This window comes from Macaca nemestrina, chromosome 2 (assembly GCF_043159975.1).
Source record: "Macaca nemestrina isolate mMacNem1 chromosome 2, mMacNem.hap1, whole genome shotgun sequence".
Lineage (NCBI taxonomy): Eukaryota > Metazoa > Chordata > Mammalia > Primates > Cercopithecidae > Macaca > Macaca nemestrina.
The window spans coordinates 61996533-62016863 of NC_092126.1; the positions used below are offsets into that span (position 1 = coordinate 61996533).

General features: G+C 35.0%; 1 protein-coding gene across 4 annotated transcripts in view; it reads left to right on the plus strand.

Moving 5' to 3' along the window:
- Positions 1–20331, plus strand: part of LOC105488541 (schwannomin interacting protein 1) — an 804156-nt gene that overhangs the window by 186097 nt on the left and 597728 nt on the right. For 2 of the 4 annotated variants that reach the window (XM_011752722.2, XM_071091173.1), the window contains exon 1: positions 5212–5852. The exons of the other annotated variants lie outside the window; for them this stretch is intronic. In XM_011752722.2, the coding sequence (XP_011751024.2) occupies positions 5790–5852 (63 nt within the window). In that variant the 5' untranslated portion in view covers positions 5212–5789. Of the gene's footprint in view, positions 1–5211; positions 5853–20331 lie in introns of those variants that run through there. 4 annotated transcript variants of the gene reach the window in all.

Genomic DNA, 20331 nt, shown 5'->3' on the forward strand with positions numbered 1-20331 from the left:
TTGAGAGATTTAAAACTAGAGAATATAGGCCAGGCACGGTGGCTCATGCCTGTAATCCCAGCACTTTGGGAGGCGGAGGTGGGCAGATCACCTGAGGTCAGGAGGTCGAGACCAGCCTGACCAACGTAGTGAAACCCCGTCTTTACTAAAAATACAAAAATTAGCAGGGTGTGATGGCGTGTGCCTGTAATCCCAGCTACCCAGGAGGCTGAGGCAGGAGAATCGCTGGAACCTGGGAGGCAGAGGCTGCAGTGAGCCGAGATCGTGCCACTGCACTCCAGCCTGGGTGACAGAGCAAGACTCTGTCTCAAAAACAACAACAAAAACAACAACAACAACACAAAACTATAGAGAATATAAGCTTTGTGCTACTTAACAATTTAATAACCTAGATTTTCCAGGTCAGGGACAGGTTACAGTATTAAGCTCAGCTGTTATAAATTTAGGTCCCATGAATTCTAATGTTTTAGTATCCAAACATTATCTTTCATCCTTCCTTTCAGACCCCTAAATAGCACAAATTCTTTGTCTATTTGTTCCAAATTTTGGTTCTAAGAATATATTAACCATATATAAAAAGAGAAGTCTTCTTAGTATTAGAAGTAGATACATTTCTCTTTTTTCAAACCAGAGCCTGAGAGAGTATTTCATTTTCCAAAGTTTTATAAATTATATAATATATAAACATATATGACAGTATGCATAAATATTTTTTTAATATAAAATAGTATATTTATACCACAAACATCCACTCCCTTTTATGTCTCTAAATATTGACTGATAATATAGACTCCTTTTCCCAAATTATTTTTTAACATTATGATTTGAGGGTAATTTTTCTTGATAGGTTTAAAAACAAACATGTTGTTTTGGTTTGGGGATTTAAAATTTTTTCAGAAGGACTGCTAATATTAAACATTGCATGAGTTCAGAATGATATGCAAAATTGACAGTGAATTGATCACTGATTCATTCATCCATAGTAACATAATAAATCTTCCTTAGCAGTCTCCACACTTAATGACCTATGAGTATAAATGCAAAAACCTAGACATCAAGTATATCACCTTTGATAAAGATAGTTGAGAAATAACTTGTTTTCTTTGTAGTTTATCTTAAGTCTGCTCTTGGCATTTGTCCTCACATAAACTCTGTCTTTATTCTACAGCTTAGGTGAGATAAATTGTTAGATCTCTAATTGAGACACAGAGTGCACCTACATAATAAATCCAGTTTTATTATTACAAATAAACATTCCAAAGCACAGAAAGACAAGCATTGCATGTTCTCACATATTTATGAAATCTAAAAATCCAAAACCATTGAACTAATTGGAAGAGAGAACAGAAGGATGGTTCCTAGAGCCTGGGAAAGGGAGTGGGAGCCTGGAGTGGGGCAACTGGGAATAGTTAATGTAATGGGTACAAAAAAAAAAAGAATGAATGAATAAGACATACTCTTTGATAGCACAACAGGGTGACTATAGTCAGTAATAGCTTAATTGTACATTTTAAAATAACTGTAAGTATAATTGAATTGTTTGTAACACAAGGATAAATGCTTGGATGGATACCCCATTCTCCATGATTACTTAATGGATAATAATGTGATTATTTTACATCGCATACCTGTATCAAAACATCTCATGTACCCCATAAATATATGCACCTAATATATAAAATATTAACAACAAACCAACATTCCACTCATTGAATGGGTATAAAAGATGGTTTAGGGTCCAAGGAGAAATTAGATGTGGTGAAACTGGAGTGTGATATACCATTGTGTTTCATTTCTTCTGGAAAGCTCATTAGCCTAAGGGTCTTTTTGTAAATAAGACATCTTTGTGGGTGGGGGATAATTATTCACATCCGTGGATTAGGTCTACATTCATTCACTCATTCCACAACTATTTGAATGTCTACTGTGTGCCAGACCTTTGCCAAGTAATACCTTTGCCAGGGATACAATGATCACCAAAAGAAACACAACCTCTGCCCTTGCGGAATTTATAAATTCCTCAGTCATGGTTGACAATTCTTGTAACAGAGCTGTTGATAACTTCAGGCAATAATAACTATTAATTGATTAATTATATAGAAGGTTTAGGTGCTATTATTAACAAAAATCTTACTGCTGAAACATCTTCTAGAGCAGAATTTCTCTGAATGTGGCACCTGAAATATTATTTTTATAGGACATTGGTAAATATTAATTGGAAGAGAGGTAAAATGAGTCAATTTATTTACTTTACGACTTCTTTGAGACTTTTAAAGTTTATACACATTTTGATTCTGTAGGAAGGCTGTATTGTTTTCACATTTTCTATGCTTCTTTGAGCATGTAACCTGAAATGAGTCACATCTTACTGGACTTAATGGATCCATGGAACACATTTTGGGAAACATTATCCTAGAGTTACTAGGTGTTAAAGAAAAATTCCAATAGCTCGAATTTTCCTCTAAGTGGCTCAATAATTCAATTAATGAGTTGAACAATGCATTTCATAAAACTTCCAATGAAAGTTTTACACACAACATGTCCTTTTTGTAGGTCTGTATCTATACAGCTGTATTATGCAAATGAAAATTTTATTAAGTTAGTTCATAGATAAAACTTGTTGCATTAACTGGCTCATAGGGTTTATATAAAAAACAACTCTAGTCAACAAAACAATAGTACTAGAAGATGGAGTTTTAGAAAGTCAATAAATAACTCAATGTCCCTTCTTGATTTAGAAACTTATTTTCAGAAATAAGAGATTTAGGCAGAGGGAGATCAAAATCTCAACTTTATTCCTGTCAAAGCTGGATTTGAGGGTGTAACTCTGACTGTGGCAACATTTGACCTCTTACTGTTGAACTTTGGAATGAGAGAAACTTACCAGTCTCACCTACAGGGCAAGCCAGAGTGAATCCTTTGCAGAGAGCTGGATCCCACACAGAGACGGAGGGAGGGTGATCCTGAGCTGTAGAAGCCCAGTTCCTTTGCCTAATCCTCCAATCAGTGTAACTCCTTCCACCTTTGTAGAGAGGAGAAAAGGATGGAAATCAGAGGCTGGGAGTCTTTAGAAAAATGCTTTCTTATAGAAACCTGAGAAAATGAGAAGGGGGTGCCCAACACTGGATACTTCGGGGAGCAAAAATTGGGCTTTTTTAAAAAAATAATTTTAAGAATCACAAATACTTTTTATTCAGTTTGATATATTAATTAGTGTTTTCCAAATAATAATTACTTTGGAACTTTTTTTTTTTTAAATGCAGATTCCAGAACCACAACAGATCTATCATGTCAGAATATCTGAGAAGCAGTCTGGGACTGTTAATTTTTTTTTTTTTTTTTTTTGAGACGAAATCTCACTCTGTTGCCCAGGCTGATGGTGTGATCTCAGCTCACTGCAACCTCCGCCTCCCGGGTTCAAGCGATTCTTCTGCCTCAGCCTCCTGAGAAGCTGGGATTACAGGCACCCACCATCACGCCTGGCTAATTTTTGTATTTTTAGTAGAGATGGGGTTTCACCATCTTGGCCAGGCTGGTCTTGAACTCCTGACCTTGTGATCCACCTGCCTTGACCTTCCAAAGTGCTGGGATTACAGGGACTTTTAATTTTTAAAAATGCCCCAGATAATCTTCATCGTTATTAAAGTGTAGAAAACACTAAGCTGTAGAAATTGAACAAAATTATCTAATTTATTTAGGAAACCTAAGTGGATCAGAACATTTAGGTGATCCATTTTTTTTCTCAATTTTTATTTGGATATTTTAGCATTGTATAGATATGCTGTGAGAAGCTGTGAGGCAATATTTTCCTGATGAGATGCCAGAACAATCACCATTGCTTTAATATAATTTGTTCAGTGGCACTGGTTGTGTGGAAAATTGTTTTCTCCTCAGATTTATGGTTCTTTCTCAAAAATATGACAGAATACTATGCTCTTCAAGGAAAGCTGCTTTTGTTTGATCTATTTGGCCTTAAGGGAGGAATACATTTAATAAGCACTGATTAGATTAATTTCAAGTTATTCTTCACTTGGGCTATAAGAATTATTTAGTTGGCATGAAAGGGGATAAGATAATTTATTAACTGGCAGGAATGACAATTATGACTGAAAATCGTAAATTATGGCATGTGACTAAATAGAAAGAGAAAAATGTGTTGCAAAGAATGGTCATGGACTTTGCTCATTTAAACATTCTTTAAAAGAATATGGGCCGGGTGCGGTGGCTCAAGCCTGTAATCCTAGCACTTTGGGAGGCCGAGACGGGCGGATCACGAGGTCAGGAGATCGAGACCATCCTGGCTAACCCGGTGAAACCCCGTCTCTACTAAAAATACAAGAAAATTAGCCGGGCGAGGTGGCAGGCGCCTGTAGTCCCAGCTACTCGGGAGGCTGAGGCAGGAGAATGGCGTGAACCCGGGGGGGCGGAGCTTGCAGTGAGCCGAGATCGCGCCACTGCACTCCAGCCTGGGGCACAGAGCAAGACTCCGTCTCAAAAAAAAAAAAAAAAAAAAAAAAGAATATGTGTACTATCAATTACCAGTTAGGTGTACAGATTAGTAACAATAGAGCTAATTTTCTATTTTTACTTTATTCAGAGCTGAAAAACATCTAAAAATAGTGAGTTAAAGAAAGTTTTTATTTAATCAACACTTGAAAATATACTCCAATCATTTCAGAGATAGTAAGATGTTTTTCTGTTTATGTAGCTTTTAAATTTTATTACATAAACTGTTGTTAGAAGTTGAAGACGGTTGCCTTAATTTTTATTTTGCAATCTTTATGGATTGAATTAAAAATAATTTTTGGACATGCTAAATATTCTGAGAGGTGTTTTAGAAGTAGATTCTGTATCCTTAGAGACCCTCTAGTTCCCACAGCAGCTTCTCCAGGGAAAAGCCCTTCTTCACTATATTCACCACAAATTAGTTGCAGTTATTCATTTTTTAAAGCAGCACTAGAAGCTGATCTTAGCTTAAAGGGAGACTCATCTCACATATAAGCAGCAAATTTATTTTCTCTTCATGGCACTGTATTGATAGGGTTAAGTATTTTCATAGAAGACCATGCTATCTAATGCAAGTAGATTTTCAAGAAAATCACTATGCTAAATACTTCAGTAGAAGGACTTTATCTACATATAGCAGCAACTGTGACCTGCTTTAGAGATGACATCATTGGGTGTCATGTGGCTCTTTATATGTTTCAGCCTCAGAAAGAGATAATCTGTGAAAGCCACAGAGCCTGATTTCTGCTGTGATAATCTTCAGCAGACCGAGGCTGGGGCTAGAACGAGGCAGACCTGTTTATATGGTGTGTGCAGTGCCTTGTGGAATTCTTAACTCTATTTTATTGTATTATATTTAATCAAAAAGTAGATCGGATGATAGCATGAAGTGAATTGGCTGCTTTGGACTAATGGGATCTTCTTTTCTGCATTAAGATCAAGAACTTTTCTGGAATCCTCTGTTCTCCGAGTAGCCTTGTCTTCTCTGTGTGTTTTATCAATCTGAAGAACACTGGCAAAAATCAGCAAACTTCATCTCCCAAAAAGCTCTCGCTCTTTTTTGCCAGTACTTGAAGATTTCTGCTCCAAAATCTACTTTGAGCTGCTTGAGCATGGTGGTTGACAACTGAAAGGCAAAAGCATCACCTATTTAGTGTGTGTTAAAGAAATTTTTTAGATAACTTTACTAGCTAACCCAGGTGACCCTTTACGGATTTCTTTCAAAGCCAATTTGAATAAACAACTCTTCCCTCTCAAATGGGCAAGAGTAACTCTTCAGCACCATGGAGAGGTCCGCGCAGCGTGCTACAACGTGGGACTGTGACCAGGGCAAGCACTCTGACAGTGTAAGTTTTACAAATGTCTGCCATCTATTTTAGGTGTATCATATTTTTACATATGAAGAGAGAAAACTTCAAAGTCGAACTGAGTCAGGTTAAATTTAAGCTATAAAAGCTGATGGCCTTCATTACATTTTTAAATTCAGAATTAAGCATTTAAAATATATCAGAGTATTCATTTGAAAAAAATACTTTCTCATTGCATAATTAGTATGTGGATATTTGATGCTTTGAATTTTGTGAATCTATGTTTGGGTGTTCTTGTTTTTTTAGTACACCAAAACTAATTGCATTGCAGTGGACAAAACAATGGCTTTAGAAATAGCATTTTAATATACACATATAAATAGTTCCAAATGTACAATCTGTTGCCCTTTGTATGCACAAGCCTCCTTTGGAAAGTAGTTCCTGATTTGTACAGTTTGGGAAGGTCAGTGTTCAACTTTTTCACTTTAGATTATACTTTCAGTTACCAAAAGAACGAATGTCTAGGTATTCTAATGTCAGTACATGGGAGATATTTGATGACTTAAACATTTCAAATTTATTGGTATGAAATGTATAGAGTGGCAGTTTATTATAAGTAGAAATAATAAGTAAATTTATAAAATTATATATGGGCCATTGAAATAGTACTTTTAGCATTATTGAAAATAATTAGTTTCAAAATGTTCAATTTAAATGTTCAAACCAGAAATTAAAAAATATGGTTTCTTCAAAAACATCTTTTAACTCCATCTTTAAGACTATCAAAGGTGTAGTTCCATGATATTATGATATGACACAACCAACAAAGAAATAATACTTTGAGTTACTACCCAGAATGACCCCAACAGATATTTTGATTAACTATTGAATTTTTTTTCTAAGAGAACATATTGTCATTAAAAAGTAACTTTAATAAATCATGAGTCTTTTCTCAGACCACTTAAATGCGGTTTGGAACATTTATTTATGCAGAATCATTTATTTTAAAACCTAATAAACATATATATTTATATTATTGTATTATAAAATGTATTTCCCTTAGTAGTTTTCTTCATTTTTAAAAACCAGTGGTAAATGCAATTTACTCAGCTCTATCTCTAATTCAAATATAATTGATTATTTCTGTTATGGATAATTTCCAAGTGAATTACTGTTGCTTCTTAACTCTTCGGTAATTTGGTATTTGATTTTGGGATAAATGGTACTTACATTTTGACAGTGTATGAAGTTCAGAATTTTAGAGGATGTAACAATTTTATGTAAAGGAGACCTTGGTATACATTTTTGTCATCTTTCCTCAATAGATCCACTGATAATTTCTGTAATTGATGTCAGTATTTAAAAGGCCTTAGTTTTTGAAAAGAATGAAAGGTAGATTTATGATTTCAGTTTTTTTAAGTTTCATTTCCCCGAATTTTATTATTCTGCTTTCGTTAATAGGTAAGTAGGACTTTTCACACACCATTGCATGTACCTCTGTGATTTTAAACTTAAATTGTTCCCTACGGTAAACTGTATCCATTTCCAGACCCTGATGAACTTTGGACAAATTATTCTGGTTTATTAAATTGTACATTCTAATCCAGAAGAATCCAAGACTCATGTCATAAAATGCATCTGCTTGCTCTGAAATGGTGTCAGGAGGAGATGTACCTGATTCAGAAATTTATTTGATCTTTGTCTCTGTCTCTCTGAAGGATGTGATTCATTTATGATATTGTCAGAAGTGTAACATTTTATATTTGCTGCTTTTTTGCAAACATTTTAGTGATATATTTATAACTACAGTTATCCAGCACACATACTCTTCTGTAGTTGAGATATCATTGCCTATGTATTTATTTAACCAGAAATTGTTGCTGTATGACAAACTACAAGCACATGTTTGCTTCTGTTTTGATAGCCTTTCAATCATTATTGAAACAGTCACCTGAATAGTAGAAAAATGTTCAGAGCTAAACTATTAGATATTCACATTTCTTTTTCTTTCTTTCTTTCCTTTTGAATAACATTCTGGTGGTAGCAGATGTATGTGAACAATCTTAAATTTAGTTGAGTGACATTTTGCTTTTCTTGCCAATGTAAAAATATGCTCCCAGATCTCTTTACTGTGGTCCACCCACCCTTGCAACGGATTTATAACCTTTGGCTACAAAGAATGTAGGGGCATATTTATTTATGAAAGCCACCCTAGTTAGGATGCTTTACAGGGTGGCTGAATATAGAGGCAGTTAATTGGCAGGTGTGGTTTTTACTGCTGATTTTAACCCTTTTTGGCACTAAGAAAGATTAGTTGATCTCGGAAATAGTTCTTACATCCAAGGTATTCAGACTCATCTCTGTTGCATCAGTCTCCATCACATATTCCTGTAGAAGCAGCTCCTCTAGCTATGGTCCCAATAGGAGCAGTTCCAGTAGGGAAGAGCCTGAAACTGGAATGTGTTGCAAGAAGATCCTAAATGGTAGCTTCTTAGAGGGACATAGGGATCCTTGGGGTTATTTCAGTGAGCAGGATGCTGATTGATTCCAAATGGGTTCTAGGCTTGTTTTAGTATGGTTCTAACACTCTAAGGGGCTCAGTGGACATTAGAGGCTCAAGAGAGGTACCCTAGCATCCAAGAGAATCATTATAGAATCATGATTCAGCATAAAACTTTCTATCAAGTGATTTTTGTCCTCAGTTACTACGTTTTACTGTTGTTCCTTTCTCTCTCCCAATTTTATTTGCAAGGCACATTCCTACTTTATATTACTTGATGGATCTAACTAGATATGACCTGACTGATTTGAGATTTACATTAAATATTACAAGAAATGATGGAATAATCTTACATTTTCCAGAGAACTGAAAAGAGCTTAGGGACTTTTCATGGAAGATATACACATAGCTGAAAGTCCGAGAATATTATGCAAATAGAAATGTCTGGATATGATGCTTTTCTCACTTTAACTAATCTTTCAAATTCCAGTCCCTCTGGGTTTTACTCTCCCCCATAAGTAAACTTAAGTTGGAGCATGTAAAGAACAAGTACACATCCAGGCAGCCAGTCCTAGGGTGAAGTCAGGCCACTTCCATCTTGCCTAATTTGTCCTGTAATTCTGACTCTCTTCTTGGATTTTTGACACCATCTCATCTACACTTTTGGAGTTGACATGCTACATCACACAGTCCCTGACTCCATTAATAAGACCCATCTTGATGCAATACACATTTTGAATCCAACATTCTGGATTGACCTAAGTAGCATGCTTCTCTAGAATGCTGTTTTAGTGCTCGATCTCTGACTCCTGTGCACAACAATGGCAGGAAATAAGACCCCACTTCTCCACCTTAGGTTTCATTTTGTGTGCTTTGAAACTGATGGAACTGTACTGTGTAGAATACAATGTTGGTATAGAAAGCATGTACATTGACTGCCCATGACATAGTAAATATCTATTTTTAAAAGCAGTCAAAGACAGACTCAGCCTAATGATGTGACAGTAGATATGAAAGAATATAAAGCTTCAGTGCCTTAGAGCAATTCTTACTAATTTTCTTATGTTTAATTTTCGTTGAGATTCCTAGAAATATAAATACAAGTATTATATCTGGACTTTTGAAGATTTTTTTCTGATGTCTTGGTGGAGAAGATAAAGACTTGTGAATGGAATGATAATTTGGAGATAGCAACCACTTTACTGACCCCTGGGCAAGGGAATTTCTGTCAGAATATGTGACTTGTAAGGGACCTCAACATTGACCAATCAGTGGAAGATTTATGGAGAAATTTTTAAAAAATAATTACAGGCTGGTGCAGTGGCTCATGACTGTAATCCCAGCACTTTGGGAGGCCGAGGTGGGCGGATCACCTGAGGTCAGAAGTTTGAGACCAGCCTGGCCAAAGTGATGAAACCCTGTCCCTACTAAAAATACAAAAATTAGCCAGGTGCCTGTAATCCCAGCTACAGACTGAGGCAGGCGAATCGCTTGAACCCACTAGATGGAGGTTGCAATAAGCCGAGATCATGCCATTGCACTCTAGCCTGGACGATAAGAGTGACTCCGCCTCAAAAGAAACAAAAACAAAAACAAAAAAAGGATGGAGCTGTTTTTCAATGGTATAGGAATAAAGCATTGAGCTTCTCATCACCAGAAATATGAGTCACACTGGATGACCCACATAAAAGATGCTATAGAAGGGGACTCTCTAATGGTGTGTGTGCATATGTAGTAGAAGGTCTACGTGATCTCTAAGGTCTTTTCCAACTTAGACATGGATAAGAGTCATCAGTGCAGTGTTGTCTCATTTAAAAAAGAAAACAATAATTTATTCATTCAACAAATATGTATTGGGTACATACCCTTGTGATTAAAAGAACTGAGATGATTAATCCTCCCTGCGCTCCTTGAGAAACCACCCACTTGAAAAGGAGTAAGAAAGGGGAAAACTGGGAAATAAAACCCCAGGTGGGTTTTATTTTAAACCTCAGGAGTTGGAAAAATCCCAGGAGGGAGAGTAAGATGCATCACTTGGATCTATTTGAAAAGGGAAAACTAGGTTAAAGGAGAAAAAAGCAGAACTGGAGTTATAATTTATCTTTTCATTATCCCTAGCATAGAGATACTACAATGCATAAAAAAGAAATGAAAAATTTAGAATTTATTGATCCCTAATCAATTCTAGGATTCTATTTAGGACTGTCAAATCCCTAATGAGCTTTTTTGCTCTTTTGCCTGTATCCTTTCAACCTGTGTAGCTATAGCTGCATCATATACCTTTAAAGATTCCGTTCCAATTGTCGTCTGTTCTTTTATAAATTGGGAGAAATCCTGAAGCTGTAGACCATCAATTCAAGGGGTCAACATCAAGTCAGCATAGCTACTGGCCCTGCTCTGAACTTGAATCTTTGCTTGATTAATTTATCATACACAGTGAATCTAGACTATGCTGTAACAAAGGGATCCCCCAAAGTATAATAGCTCCCAAACAGCAGTTTTTATTTCCTGATTAGGCATCAGTAGCGAAAGGCAAAGCAATACAGTGGGGTGAGCCTTCTTCATATAGTCATTCAGAGAACCCAGGATGGTGGGAGCTATGCCATCTTCAACACGTGGCTTTCAAGACCACCCTCCAGTTGTCTCCCTTCTAGCAAAATAGAAAGGAAAAAGGGCACATGTGGGAGGTTCTAGTGGGCCCATTCTGAAAGAGGCACACCTCACTCAACTCACATTCTTTTGACTGAACCCAGTCACATGCTGATATGGTTGGGCTGTGTCCCCACCCAAATCTCACCTTGAATTGCAGCTCCTATAATCCCCACGTGTCATGAGAAGGACCCAATGGGGGGTAATTGAATCATAGGAGCAGGTTTTTCCTGTGCTGTTCTCATGATAGTGAACAAATCTCATAAGATCTGATGGTTTTATAAAGGGCAATTTCCCTGCACACATGCTCTTGCCTGCCACCATGTAAGATGTGCCTTTGCTCCTCCTTCACCTTCTGCTATGATCATGAGGCCTCCCCAACCAGGTGAAACTGTTATTTCATTAAACCTCTTTTTCTTTATAAATTGCCCAGTCTCAGATACTTCTTCATAGCAGTATGAAAATGGACTAATACACATGCTATACCTAACTGCAGGGGAGACTGGGAAATATCCTACAGGTTACATAGAAATAAGAAAATAAAATAGATTTTAGAGCACCGAGTACTTTCTGCCATACCTGGACTTCTGTTCTACTATGGGAAGACTTCTTTCTCCAAACCCACAGTTCCTGTTGCTATAAACCTGGTATAGCCTGCTAGGTATGCTTGATGTTAATTTTACTGCGGCCTCGACCATTGCTAATTTCAGTCTTCCAGGTTGCAAACTTGACCCTAGGTAATTTAAGCTGAAAAATAATTTATTAGAAACACAACAGATAGCTCACTAAATTGACAGGAAGGCTAGAGAATCAGGCTCAGAAAAAGAAGAAACCCATGGAAAGGCACACACAAGAGACATTATTGGAATGCTGTTGGCCTCACAGTACACTGGATGCAATGGCTACACAGTTCAAAAATACCCCTCACTTTTCTGAGACACTTCTTCCAGATTCAAAGTCCTGAACTGGGCCATGCCATTGACTGGTTTAGATTATGCATTCAGGCCTGATTGCTAGAGTTCAGGGAAGGGAATTACTTCTATAATGGGGGATAGAGTCCTGTTCCTTACTGTAATATGCAAAGCAGTGTATTCTGTAATTATGAGAGGGTCTCAGATAAACTAAAAAAAGCCAAAATCCAGTGTCCCTGATGTTGTAAGCTGCCCCTGATGTCACATTAGATCTACTGATGACCATGGTGATTCTTGTTGATCCCAGTTGGCCACCCGCTTAGCCTGTGCTTTATTGCTATGCTTAGACTATGCCTTGTTGCCCCTCCTGGAATATGTGTTTTCACCACTTTCACCAGTTTATTGCCGTAGCCTGCCTAGTAACCTCTATGAATCTTTCTTTGGCCCTTTTTGATGTTAGCTGAGCTTTTCAAGTCCTTTCCTACAACACTTGGCCTTGTTTGGAGAATTTAATTTAGACCTGGGACCTACATGGTAAGTCTGCAGGGCCATCACTCAGACATTTGACTCATCTCCTGGGGGGTTTTCTCATCTGTAAAATGAATAAGTCGGCTCAGTTCCCATTAGTCTCAAAGGGACACCAAAGCTTAACAAGATCGTGCTTTGAGATATTTGGAACACAGGGTGGCATTATCACATTATTATTTTCCCAAGCTGTTAACCTGAAGGGGGAAAATAAAGAGTGGAAATTTAATGCCAGAGAGGTTTTGGCACTTTGTCAACTCAGCATTAGCTTTGAGGGCTTTTGGAATTTTGCCTGAAATTTTCAACACCACACGGCTAAAAGCTGTGTTTTTGTAGGCTCGTGATATTCCTGTCCCCAGGGATGGCATTAAGCACTTGCGAAGGATGAACTGTGCCAGGCCTATCTTCCAGTGTCCCACAAACAAAAAAGCAATGCACACTCTAAATTGCTGTGTGAACCCACATTTTCCACTTGGAACAGCACCTCTGACTTGTGCCAGTAGAAAAGGGATGATGGGAAGGGAGTAATCCACAATTGCATGTGTTAAATACATTCCCTATGTGACACGTGGGGCAATCATGGCTTGGAGGCTTCTGTTTGGGTGCTCGGATGGACCCTACTGAAGATGATGGGACCTTTGTAGGTCTTTCACAATCTCCCACATCAGTCTTTTTTGAAAGAGAGCTATTGGTTATGCAAAAGTCACCTTTGCCAACTAAACCAAAGACTGGGCTAATTAGAAGCTAGGAAAGAGAAATACATCCTCTTGGAACTTCATTTTGGGATTTTGGAAGGAAGAGAAAGGCGGGAAAACCTGCTAGAATCTGGGGAAACATTTATTCATTCCCTGAAATTGATGTTTAAGCTATGTGATCATAATTACCCTGAAAGATTCTAAATGGTTTACTTTATTTGGACAAGAATTATTTTCAAATACATAGGATTCCACATATGTGCCTAAAACACATATGCACATATATTTTAAAAATAATATGCTTCATATATTAAAAGATGATAAATTTTCAGTGTCAAGAGCTGAAAATTATAGTTTTGAATGAATGTGCTTATACTTCTTAATGTATATACATTTTATATTTTCATGAAGACCAACAAATCTGTGCTTTGTCAGTGGAAGAAGGGAGCTATTTATATTTTAGAGCAAAGTACAATGATCACTAATTTATCAAAAACTGATAGGAAATGAGGCTTCTGTATAAATGAAATCTATCAATAATGGACGATTACTTTTTTTTCAGTAGAAACATTTTGAATGACATTGTTTCTAAACTACATTGTAATATTCTCTGTCTCATTTTATAGCAATGCTTATTCATTTATCATTGTAATATATATCTATGTTCGTTTTAGAAAATATGAAATGTTAGAAAATATATCTCACCATTAATCGAACAAAGACCACTATTAACATTTCAGTGAATTTCCTTGGAGTTTCCTCAATGTGTATACACTAGATATGAATATGAATATATAAAAATATACCTCTTAAACATATTTGCAACATTTTTAACTGTGCTTTTAAAAACTCAACATTTTAATTTCTCTGTCATTAAAATTTCTCAAAGTTTTATAGTACACTGTGAATGAGTAAGATTAAATCACATAGACATATAACTTATTGAATTATGCCACTATTGTTATCAATGTCAACATTGAGGGTGTTTATATATTTTCACATTTTTGTTTCCTTACAAGAGATTACTATAAGTATAATAAAAATTTATATAAAAATTTTAAGGATATTGATATATATTCTTACATTCCTAAAACTGTTGTGATAGTTCTGTTAATTCAATAGATTGAAAGTGGTCTGTGTTTAAAACCTGAATTTATTTTTAATTGTTGAGGTTTAACATTTTCACATTTTGTGGCCATGTTGACTTATTCTGTGAATTGTCTATTGTTTCACTGAGATTTTATGTGTTAAATATTATGTATACATTATTTTTTCCATTCATATATGTGAGATATATTTTCCTAGATTGCATATTTCAATCTTTAGAATTTTAGATATATTTTTGGAAACAAAACCAAGTATCCCATTCACCTATATATTTTTGTGTTTTTTGAAAACTGGTTTCAACTTTATCATTTGTCTTAAGTTCATTGAAATTTTCGTGTATGGCATAGTGAGAAATAATAGTCTTACTTTATTCCAAGTAGTTAACCCTTTACTTGAGCACCATTTACTGAGTCCTTTGCTCTCTGCTACAAACTAGTAGAGAACACCATTACTGAGTACTAGTACTAGTACTAGTACTGAACACCACTACCAGTTTGTAAGAGAGAACAAAGGACTCAGTAAATGGTGCTCAGGAATCTTTACCATATGTTAAAAATAAATCCATTAGAATCTCTTTCTGAACTACCTTCCTGGTTTCACATGTCTATTCTAGTACCTGTATTCTACTGTCTTAAATATTACATTTATATGACGAATTTTAATATTTAGTAGAGAATTCTCCACTTCATATTTTTTCATTGGTCAGACTCATTCCAGATAAACTTTACAATTGTATACTTATGAAATCATTTAGAGACTTTAATAACAATTGCATCAAATCTGTAAACTAATATAAGAACTGATACCTTTGCAAATTTGTTCTTACCATCTAGGAACACTGTGTAGATAAATAAATATTGACATAAATATGCATAAGAACATGAGTAGATATAGATATCAGGAAAGATTTGAAATTTCATTTTATATGTTTTATGTTTTTTTATTTTTTTGGGGATGGAGTCTTACTCTGTTGCTCAGGCTGTAGTGCAGTGGTATGATCTCAGCTCACTGCAACCTCTGCTTCCTGGGTTCAAGTGATTCTCCTGCCTCAGCTTCCTGAGTAGCTGGGATTACAGGCCCATGCCACCATGCCCGGCTAATTTTTGTATTTTCAGTAGAGATGAGGTTTCACCATGTTGGCCAGGATGGTCTCGAACTCCTGACCTCAGGTGATCTGCCACCCTCCTTGGCCTCCCAAAGTGCTGGGATTACAGGCATGAACCACCATGCCCGGCATATTTTTTTCACTTTACTTACTATGATTATTCCTATACAAATGGATTATGGATTATTTCCTTCTTTTTTTTTTTTTTTTTTTGAGATGGAGTTTTGCTCTTGTTGCCCAGGCTGGAGTGCAGTGGTGCAGTCTCAGCATGAGTCACCGTGCCTGGCTATTTCTTTCCTTTTATTCCACCTCTAACTGGTTATTACTAGAATATAGGAAGCAATAGCTTTTTGTCGTATTGATTTGTATCTTTTCAACTTATTAAAATCTCTTAATAGCACTTCAGAATTTTTTTAGTTGATTCTTTCGAGGTTGTTAACCATGTAATTTTCTCAACTGCAAATAGTACTAAATTGCCTCTTCCTTTCCAAAAGTCTTATTGTATTGATTAGAAAATTCAACCTAAGCAACAGAGGTTGTCTTATTATCCATAGCTGATGCAATGAGTTATGGTCTGTTCTTGTATTGTGGTATTGCTGTTTGGTTTTAACGCATAGTTCTTTATATGTTGCTTTTAATTTCTATTTTATGGTATGTTATTTAAGTTTTTACATCTCTGCTTATAAAATGAAATTCACCTGTAGTTTGTATTTCTCTCAAATTTGAATCAGGGCGATGCAAGCTTCATAAAATGAAAAGCTTCCTAGATTTTCCTTTGGTCTCTAATTTTATATAGCATAGTAATTACATGTTCCTTGAAAGTTTGAAAAAAATTCTTAATAAAACCGTTCAGCCACCATGTCTTTTCTTATACATATTTTAAAATAACATTTTCATTTCTTCCATGGTTGTTAGATATTCAGGTTTTCTACAATATCATAAGTAAATTCTGGTACTTACTTTCCAAGATATATCAGTGAATATCTTGAGATTAACTATCATATTTTGTTTAAAATTTTTCTCTGCCTACTCCTTTATTACTTTTAATATTTATAATTTTGTTAACTGAAATTTTGTAACAATCAGCTATTGTGTTAATCAATTCTGTATTTTCTAATTAATATATTTTGGTATTTTAATGTAATATTTACTTTGCCTGTTAACTTTAGGTGTTTTGTTTTGTTTTGTTTTGTTTTGTTGAGATGGAGTCTCACTCTGTTGCTCAGAATGGAGTGCAGTGGTGCGATCTCAGCTCACTGCAACCTCTGCTTCCTGGGTTAAAGCGATTCTCCTACCTCAGCCTTCTAGGTAGCTGGGATTACAAGTGTACACCACCACACTCAGATAATTTTTGTGTTTTTTGTTTTTTTCTTTAGTAGAGATGGGTTTTCATCATGTTGGCCAGGCTAGTCTCGAACTCGTGACCTCAGATGATCTGCTTGCCTCAGCCTCCCAAAGTGTTGGGATTATAGGCTTGAGCCACCATGCCTGGCCAACTTTAGGTGTATTTTTATTGTTCCATTTATTTTTTCTTCAGTTTAATGCATAATTTATTTGTTTTGATGAATTAATATTTTAATAACAAAGTTAGGTTTTTGAATTTGTTCTAATTCAATTGTGTTATCAATCTAATAAGTAGTATCCGCATTTTCTTTATATTGTAAAGATTTTATAATTACATATTTTTTCCTATGATTCAACTATTATAAAAGCATTTAAAATTTTTATTTAGTGACAATTCTAAAAATGTGAAATAGACAATAATTTCTTATTTTGTTAGATTGAAGCCATCAAAGATGGCCTTTACAATTTTTATTTTGGGGTATTTGCGTAGGGATTGTTTTTTAGTTTCATATACAAATATAATCAATCCTACATTCCACTGATCCTTGAAAAGAGTTTCTGATCTTTCTTTTTAAGGTACAAAGAGTTCCTATGTTAATTAATTAGTCAAATATTCACATTCTTTATCCCTACTTTATTTTTTGTTTTCCTGGTAGATAGTAGTGATTCCCTGATAGATAACAGATAGATAGATATCTATTCCCTGATAGATAACAGATAACTGATAGATAACAGTTACAAAACTTATTCTCAACATTTCTGAGTTATTTTAACTGATCATTTCATAAGCAGTATGTAGCTGAATTTTGTTTTAAACATAAACACAAGTTGTTTTCACTAATCAAGAGCTCATTTTAATAACATACGAACAAACTATTATTAAGTTTGATCTTCTCTTGTTTTTTGTTTTGTGTTTCTCATATTTCATTGCTGTTTTTTTCTCTTATCAATTATATTTTATTTATCGTCTCAAATTGGAATATAAACATTCAATTTTTACTCTGTTGGTAGTTAATTACAGATGTGTAATAGTAATGTGTGTATCTGGTTTTAATAATAAAAACTAAAATTTCATGTTAATTTATCCTTCTGCAATATTTTGAGTGAATGTTCACTCATTCAATAAACATTTGTTGAGGACCTACTCCTTGCTGGGCATTGAACTAGCATTGGGAATACAATAGAAACCAGGATAGATGTATTTCCTATTCTCTTTGATTTCTCCCCTATCTCATTATTCTCCTTTTCACTTCTCAGTTTGTTGTTTCTATATCTCTTTTATTTATATTTAATACTTGTCTTTCAAGAACTATTTTTTGATATATACATTGTTTTGTGATCTTTTAAGAACAATTACTTAGATTTCATGTATATTTTATTCATTGCGTTTATTCATGCATTTTTTACTTTTAAGTTCAGGGGTAAATGTGCAGGTTTGTTGTAATATAGGTAAATTGCATGTCATGGGGGTTTGGTATATAAACTATTTTGCCACCCAGGTAATAAGCACAGTACTTGATAAGTTAGTTTCTTGATGCTCATCCTCCTTCCTTCCTCCAGTTTCAAGTAGGCCCTGGTGTCTGTTGTTCCTTTCTTTGTGTCTGTGTGTTCTCATCATTTAGCTCCCACTTATAAGTGAGAACATGTGGTATTTGGTTTTCTGTTCCTGTGTTACTTCACTTCAATAATGAAGTGAAGTAGATAGAGGATAGTAATAGAGGATAATGGCTTCTAGCTATATCCATGTTGCTGCAAAAGACATGATTTCATTCTTTTTTAGGGCTGTTTAGAATTCCATGGTGTACATGTACCACATTTTCTTTATCCAGTCTACCATTGACAGGCATTTAGATTGACTCTATGTTTTTGCTGTTGTGAATAGTGCTGTGATTAACATATATGTGCATGTATCTTTATGGCAGAATGATTTGTATTCCTTTGGGTATATACCTAATAATAGGATTGTCGGGTAGAATGGTAATTCTGCTTAGAGTTCTTTGAGAAATGGCCAAACTGATTTCCATAATGGCTGAACTAATGTACATTTCTACCAGCAGTGTGTAAGTGTTCCCTTTTCTCTGCAACCTTACGAGCACCTGCTATTTTTTGACTTTTTAATAATGATAATTTAGACTGGTATGAGATGGTATCTTATTGTGGTTTTGATTTACATTGCTCTAATGATTAGTGATGCAACATTTTTTCATATGCTTGTTGACCACATATGTCTTCTTTTGAAAAGTGCCTGTTCATGTCCTTTGCCCACTTTTTAATGGGGTTCTTTTCTGCACGATGGTTTGTTTAAATTCTTTATAGATTCTGTATATTAGAATCAATCTTTGTTGGATGCATACTTTGCAGATATTTTCTCCCATTCTGTAGGTTGTCTGTTTACTCTGGTGATAGTTTCTTTTGCTGTGCCAAAGCTCTTTAGTTTAATTAGGTCTCATTTGTCAATTTTTCTTTTTGTTGCAATTGTTTTTGGCATCTTCATCATGAAATTTTTGCCAGGTCCTAGGTTCAGATGATATCTCCTAGGTTGTCTTCCCTTGTTTTAATAGTTTTAAGTTTTATACTTAAGTTTTTAATCCATTTTGAATTGATTCTTATATATAGTATAAGGATTTTTAACTATTTTTATACTATACTTTTTCTAGTCTTATATTTATTTTTATTTCAATTTCTGAGACAGACAAAAATACTTTATATACTTGCATATCAGATAATGTGTTTTTTGGGCACTTGTGCCTGAATTTTAGCTGGGCTGGGTATAAAATTGTTGACTCTTAACTGTTCATTGTAGTATTCTATAATTATTGCTTTATTATCTTTTAGTAATTTGCGTTGAAGAACATTTTAATGACAATATAGTTTTTATTTTTATATTATGATTGGAGAATAAACAACATTCTATTTTAAATGACTGTCTAGCACACGATAATTATAATAGCTAAAATTTGTACTACATTGCTATATGTTAAGTGTTCTTCTAAGTATCTTACATATGCTAACTCCTTTAAGTCCTTTTATCATCATAGCAATCCTATAAAATAGGAACTGTAATTTTTCTCATTTTACAGGTGAAGAATCTGGGTCACAGAGATGCTAAGTAACTGTTTCTGACTATTGGAGAGTAGCAAGTGAAGCTAAAAGGCAGCCAGCTCAGCATGCTGGATCTTAACTTCCATGCTCTGATGCCTGTGCTATTAATAAACAAATGTTTTTCAAATTAAAATAGGAAAATAAATGAAAATATTAAATTGTTTTCTGTAGGGTTCAAAACAGAGCTTCACGTATGATATAAATTTCTTGATATTTTTCTTGATTTCTTTCAGAACATAATATACTTGCTTGATAAAAGTAGGGAAAAGATGAGAAAGAGAAGAAACGTATTGATGTGCCAGAGGTGACATATGGTGTCTGACTTGATCTTCTCAATACCACTTTGAGATATACTACATGAAATAAAACTGTAAAATCATGTCATACAAGTTCAAGTCCAGTGTTATTCCCTCTGCACTGTGAGTCTGAAGGACAGTCTATGTGCAGGCTATAAAAAAGAAATCAAAGACAACCACACTCTCAGCTATACTCCTACACGTGAATAAAGTTACTTTTAGCAATATAATTTTTTAAAAATAAATAACATGTTTCTAATTGAAAATGATGCCTAGCTAGTATC